This window comes from Babylonia areolata, chromosome 23 (genome assembly GCF_041734735.1).
Source record: "Babylonia areolata isolate BAREFJ2019XMU chromosome 23, ASM4173473v1, whole genome shotgun sequence".
Lineage (NCBI taxonomy): Eukaryota > Metazoa > Mollusca > Gastropoda > Neogastropoda > Buccinidae > Babylonia > Babylonia areolata.
The window spans coordinates 2,267,800-2,274,894 of NC_134898.1; the positions used below are offsets into that span (position 1 = coordinate 2,267,800).

Genomic DNA, 7,095 nt, shown 5'->3' on the forward strand with positions numbered 1-7,095 from the left:
GTCTAATCTTTCTGTCTATTTCAGACTTTTATCAGTCTTATCTTTCACCCTTGACTGTATTATCTCTGGCCTTCTGTCTATTTCAGGTTTTTATCAGTCTTATCTTTCACCCTTGACTGTATTATCTCTGGCCTTCTGTCTATTTCAGGTTTTTTATCAGTCTTATCTTTCACCCCTGACTGTATTTTCTCTGTCCTTCTGTCTGTTTCAGGTGTTTACCAGTCTTATCTTTCACCCTTGACTGTATTATCTCTGGCCTTCTGTCTATTTCAGACTTTTACCAGTCTTATCTTTCACCCTTGACTATTTTCTCTGTCCTTCTGTCTATTTCAGGCTTTTATCAGTCTAATCTTTCTGTCTATTTCAGACTTTTATCAGTCTTATCTTTCACCCTTGACTGTATTTTCTCTGGCCTTCTGTCTATTTCAGGTGTTTATCAGTCTTATCTTTCACCCTTGACTGTATTTTCTCTGGCCTTCTGTCTATTTCAGGCTTTTATCAGTCTAATCTTTCTGTCTATTTCAGACTTTTATCAGTCTTATCTTTCACCCTTGACTGTATTTTCTCTGGCCTTCTGTCTATTTCAGGCTTTTATCAGTCTTATCTTTCACCCCTGACTGTATTATCTCTGGCCTTCTGTCTATTTCAGACTTTTACCAGTCTTATCTTTCTGTCTATTTCAGACTTTTATCAGTCTTATCTTTCACCCTTGACTGTATTTTCTCTGGCCTTCTGTCTATTTCAGGTTTTTTATCAGTCTTATCTTTCACCCTTGACTGTATTATCTCTGGCCTTCTGTCTATTTCAGGTGTTTATCAGTCTTATCTTTCACCCTTGACTGTATTTTCTCTGGCCTTCTGTCTGTTTCAGGTTTTTTATCAGTCTTATCTTTCACCCTTGACTGTATTATCTCTGGCCTTCTGTCTGTTTCAGGTTTTTTATCAGTCTTATCTTTCACCCTTGACTGTATTTTCTCTGGCCTTCTGTCTATTTCAGGCTTTTATCAGTCTTATCTTTCACCTTTGACTGTATTATCTCTGGCCTTCTGTCTATTTCAGGTTTTTTATCAGTCTTATCTTTCACCATTGACTGTATTTTCTCTGGCCTTCTGTCTATTTCAGGTGTTTATCAGTCTTATCTTTCACCTTTGACTGTATTATCTCTGTCCTTCTGTCTATTTCAGGTGTTTATCAGTCTTATCTTTCACACTTGACTGTATTATATATTTCTGTTTAATAATTACGATGTAATAAGTAATTGCAATGTTTTTAAAAGCGAATATGTGAAATGCTTTTATTTGAGAACATATGTTTATTACTCTTGTTTAATCAAGTTATCCGCGTGTGTGGGGTGGGGGTGGGGGGTGCGGTACGGGGGGGGGTGCTGATTATCTGGTTGTGGTTTTCCGCAATTCATCTTTATTCTTATCTTATCTGTCTATTATAATCAATGTGCAGTATAGTAGGCTATGTTTATAATTATATTCAAATAATGTTTCTTAATTCTTTCTGTTTTTACATTAAGAATACTAGTTATTACCTGCAGTGTGTGGGTGTATGTATGAAACGATGTATGTGATATTTTTTACATTTGTATCTTCGTAATATTTGTTGGGGCTGTTGTTGGCTTTTACAGTTATGGTCCCCATGTTGTTTACTTGTCATGTTGTGATAATGCACCTGACCAAATTTCTCCAGTTGGAGATAATAAAGTTATTCTTATCTTATCTTATCTTATCTCTGGCCTTCTGTCTATTTCAGACTTTTACCAGTCTTATCTTTCACCCTTGACTATTTTCTCTGTCCTTCTGTCTATTTCAGGTTTTTATCAGTCTAATCTTTCTGTCTATTTCAGACTTTTATCAGTCTTATCTTTCACCCCTGACTGTATTATCTCTGGCCTTCTGTCTATTTCAGACTTTTATCAGTCTTATCTTTCACACTTGACTGTAGCTTGATGAAGCCTTATGTACACGAAAGTGTGTCTTCACAAGTGACTGAGAACGTTGATGTTTTTGACTTTTTGCATTCATTATCAGTTGTTTCGCTTGTCGGTTTAACGACTTCTCTTTTTCGAAGTCCTTAAAGTAATTTCTTGTAATTGTATTTAGATTTTTTTTTTCTTTTTTTCAGATTTCACCCTCATTTCACCCACATTTGCCCAGTTTCCCCCAACCCTCCATTCATTCACATCTCCCACCCCTTCTAACCGATAATACTCAAATGTATTCATAAATACTTTAACAAAATGTCTTCAATCACCGATATGTGTGACGGGACATTAAACAAAATTCCTCCTCCTCTTTCACCCTTATGTGAGGTATGCATGTGTGTGAAATTTGGGTGTGATAGCAATTTGATATGTCTCTGAAGTTGACGGGCGCAATAGCCGAGTGGACTTTCAGTCCCAGGGTCCCAGGTTCGAATCTCGGTAACGGTGCCTGGTGGGTAAAGGGTGGTGATTTTTCCAATCTCCCAGGTCAACATATGTGCAGACCTGCTTGTGCCTGAACCCCCTTCATGTGTATACGCAAGCAGAAGATCAAATAAGCACGTTAAAGATCCTGTAATCTATGTGAGCATTCGATGTGTCATGGAAACAAGAACATACCCAGCATGCACACCCCTGAAAACGGAGTATGGCTGCCTACATGGCAGGGTAAAAACGGTCATACACATAAAAGCCCGCACACCAGTGAATGTGAGAGTTGCACCCTATGAACGAAGAAGAAGAAATCTCAGAAGTAGATTTTATAGCCAGATTTCAAAGAGGTGAGTAGAGAATGCAAAAGAGGTGGCTCATTATCAGTGTAAGATCCAAGGACAAAAAGAGCAGCCGACTGTGGAGTTTTTTTTTTTCATCTGAACACAGAAACCATGTGGATCTCAGAGATGAGATTTTCCCATAGATTTAAGGAAATCAGTAAATCAGAGAGCCCTAGGAGTCGATCCTGAGATTTGTGCAAATCTGTTGAGAAAATCAATGGGTTGTGATAGGTTCGTTTTCTGTTGATCTGACTCGCACGTCGATCCCACGAACCATCCATGGTTGATCCGTATTCCCAAATGGTCATGTGCGATGGAATCTGAATCAAATCTCAGGATCGACCTCTGACAAACTGATTTCCTTAAATCTATGGGAAAACCTCATCTCTGAGATCCACACTATTCCTGTGTTCAGATAAAACAAACTCCACAGTTGGCTGCTGTTTCTGTCTTTGGATCTTACACTGATAATGAACCACCTCTTTTGCATTCTCTGTGATGTGAGTGAGGGGCAGTGACACAGTGATGTGAGTGAGGGACAGTGACAGTGATGTGAGTGACACAGTGATGTGAGTGAGGGACAGTGACAGTGATGTGAGTGACACAGTGATGTGAGTGAGGGACAGTGACAGTGATGTGAGTGACACAGTGATGTGAGTGACACAGTGATGTGAGTGAGGGACAGTGACACAGTGATGTGAGTGACACAGTGATGTGAGTGAGGGACAGTGACACAGTGATGTGAGTGACACAGTGATGTGAGTGAGGGACAGTGACACAGTGATGTGAGTGAGGGACAGTGACAGTGATGTGAGTGAAGGACCGTCAAGCACTGCGGTGTGGTTCCAGGTCAGCCTGACAGGCCTGGAGGGGTTTGCGGACCAGGTGAAGGAGTTTTTCCAGGCAGCCATTGACAGGGCCTACCCCGCGGAAGACAGCACAGCAGACCTGACTCCTGAGGAGAAGGGTGAGTTGCACAGCTGACTGCGCTCACTTTCAGTTCCACTTTCAAGGAGGTGTTAGAGTGTGCAGACTGTTATGTATTATAAGTGCTACACCACGTCTGTGAATTTGGATCCATGTATGCTACACCACGTCTGCTGTAAATTTGGATCCACATATGCTACACCACATCTGCTGTAAATGTAGATCCACAAATGCTACGCCACATCTGCTGTAAATTTAGATCCATGTATGCTACACCAGGTCTGCTGTAAATTTGGATCCACATATGCTACGCCACATCTGCTGTAAATTTGGATCCACATATGCTACGCCACATCTGCTGTAAATTTGGATCCACATATGCTACGCCACATCTGCTGTAAATTTGGATCCACATATGCTACACCATGTCTGCTGTAAATTTGGATCCACATATGCTACACCACGTCTGCTGTAAATTTAGATCCACATATGCTACACCACGTCTGCTGTAAATTTGGATCCACATATGCTACACCACGTCTGCTGTAAATTTGGATACACATATGCTACACCACGTCTGCTGTAAATTTAGATCCACATATGCCACACCACATCTGCTGTAAATTTAGATCCACGTATGCTAAACCACGTCTGTTGTAAATTTAGATCCACATATGCCACACCACGTCTGCTGTAAATTTAGATCCACATATGCTAAACCATGTCTGCTGTAAATTTAGATCCACATATGCTAAACCATGTCTGCTGTAAATTTAGATCCACATATGCTACACCACGTCTGCTGTAAATTTAGATCCACGTATGCTACACCACGTCTGCTGTAAATTTAGATCCACATCTGCTACACCAGGTCTGCTGTAAATTTAGATCCACATATGCTACACTACATCTGCTGTAAATTTGGATCCACATATGCTACACCTGGTCTGCTGTAAATTTGTTTTTTTCTTTTATCATAAGCCTAATATTCACATAAACCCACCCACTGGTCAGGCCTTGAGATCTTACCCTAGGTTTGTGTGAAAAAGAAAATATGTTTCAAAAATAATAAATGTGCACACCCACATATGCACACACAATGACACCAGTGGGCATATGCATACACACGTACACACACACACACACACACACATACAAATACACACACGCATGCATGTTTGCACACAGGGTTGCAGGGAGGGTCGAGATCCTTGCGGTAACTAACAGCAATATATAATCATGACGATGACGTCTCCCAGACAGTGTGTTTACAATAAAAGTCATTCATACAATAAATATACATGCATAGAAGTATACACACACATGTGCATGAAATCATTATTGATAGTATTAGTAGAAGTAGTAGTAGTAGTAGTATTTGTATTATTATCTTGCCATGCAGTATCAGTATCAGTAGCTCAAGGAGGCGTCGCTGCGTTTGGACAAATCCATATACGCTACACCACATCTGCCAAGCAGATGCCTGACCAGCAGCGTAACCCAACGCGCTTAGTCAGGCCTTGAGAAAAAAAAAAAAAAAAAAAAAAAAAAATATATATATATATATATATATATATATATATATAAGCTTACATAAATAAAAAAATAAATAAATAATAATTATGATATAAAAAAAAAGGTAGTAGTAATGAAAATAATAATAATAAATAAATAAATAAATAAATAAGACAACAATGATGATAAATAAGCAAATAAATGTCAAACGTGAAGACACACATTCACACCCACACCCACACATGCGTAACAGATATATCTTGCCATGCGCACAGAGAGAGAGCTGCAGGGGCTGTTCGTGAAGGAGAAGGCGGAGACACTGATGGGGCGTGCCACAGAACTGCAGCAGCTGATGAACTACGCCCGTGGACTGACAGACCACAGCCTGGCCAAGATAGGTAGGAAACAGACTGCTTTGGTGTCTGTCTGGAGGGAATAGACTGCTTTGGTGTCCATCAGAAATAGACTGCTTTGGTGTCTGTCTGGAGGGAATAGACTGATTTGGTGTCTGTCTGGAGGGAATAGACTGCTTTGGTGTCCATCAGAAACAGACTGATTTGGTGTCTGTCTGGAGGGAAACAGAATGCTTTGGTGTCCATAGGAAACAGACTGCTTTGGTGTCCATCTGTAGGGAACAGACTGCTTTGGTATTCATAGGAAACAGACTGCTTTGGTATTCATAGGAAACAGACTGCTTTGGTATTCATAGGAAACAGACTGCTTTGGTGTCCATTGTCAGTATGAAAGTAGAGAGCAAAGCTTACAAGGAGCGCAGCGTGTTGTGGGGAGTGTTCCCTGAGTTAAGATTGCTGCATGTTTTGTGTTCATGCTGAAAAGATTGTGTGTATTTTGCATTCACGTTGAAAAGATTGGGTTGCATGTGTGTGTGTGTGTGTGTGTGTGTGTGTGTATTAATGTGTGTGTGAGTGTGTGTGTGTGTGTGTGCAATGATCATCCTACCATACTGTATGATTTTTGATATCTTTTTTTTGCGTTTCAGATGGAAAGGAATCAACAATGCGTACGTATATCACACATTCAGCATTTTGATCATTTATATGTGTTTATTTGTCCATTGTGTATGGGCCTAAGCCCAAAATGCAGTAAACCATTTTTCATTCTCTGTCTCTGTGTTTCACAGTACATAGGCGGACATGCATGCATTTGCTCATGTATATGTTTGTGCGTTTAACTCTCTCCATACGAACGGCGAAAGAAACGACGTTAACAGCGTTTCACCCCAATTACCATCATCAAAATATTGCAAGCGGAAGGCTCTTATACTGAAGAGGTGAATGTTGACAAAGAATACCACAATTCTGACGCCGGAAGCTAAAGGTTGGGTCATTCAGACACCCACTGGACATCCGAGGGGTCTGTGTAGAGGAGAAGAGAGGACTGGCCGTACTGAGTGAGTTAATGTGTGCATTTGTGTGCATTTTTTAATGTGTGTGGGAAGGGGGAGAGAGGGCATATGTATGTGTATGTATGTATGTATACAGACATGTTTGAATGTATGCTGGAATGTATGTATTTTGCGTATGTGGTATCTTTCTACAGACAGTTTTTGCTAGGTGCATTTTGTGTATATATGTAAAATATTTTGTGTTATGTGAAGCATCTAGATCAGTTTTCTGGTTAGAGTGCGATCCAAGTATCCATTCCTCTTCTTCATACTCATGATCCTTGTCCTCTCTCCTCTAATCATTATTATTATTGTTATTGTCATCATTATTGTTGTTATTATCATCATTAGCTTTATTCATTACTATTATTACTGTTATTATTTTTGTTGAAGGTAGCTGAAAGATTCTTTACACCACGCATGCATGCACACACAGACACACGCGCGCGCACACACACACACACACACACACACACACACACA

The 7,095-nt window shown here is 40.1% G+C and overlaps 1 protein-coding gene across 2 annotated transcripts in view; it reads left to right on the plus strand.

Annotated features, from left to right (window-relative positions):
* The window catches only part of LOC143298124 (telomerase protein component 1-like), a 36,315-nt gene that overhangs the window by 10,327 nt on the left and 18,893 nt on the right, over positions 1-7,095 (plus strand). For both annotated transcript variants that reach the window (XM_076610834.1, XM_076610833.1), the window contains exons 8-10: positions 3,615-3,732; positions 5,483-5,605; positions 6,208-6,228. In XM_076610834.1, the coding sequence (XP_076466949.1) occupies positions 3,615-3,732; positions 5,483-5,605; positions 6,208-6,228 (262 nt within the window). The remainder of the gene's footprint in view (positions 1-3,614; positions 3,733-5,482; positions 5,606-6,207; positions 6,229-7,095) is intronic.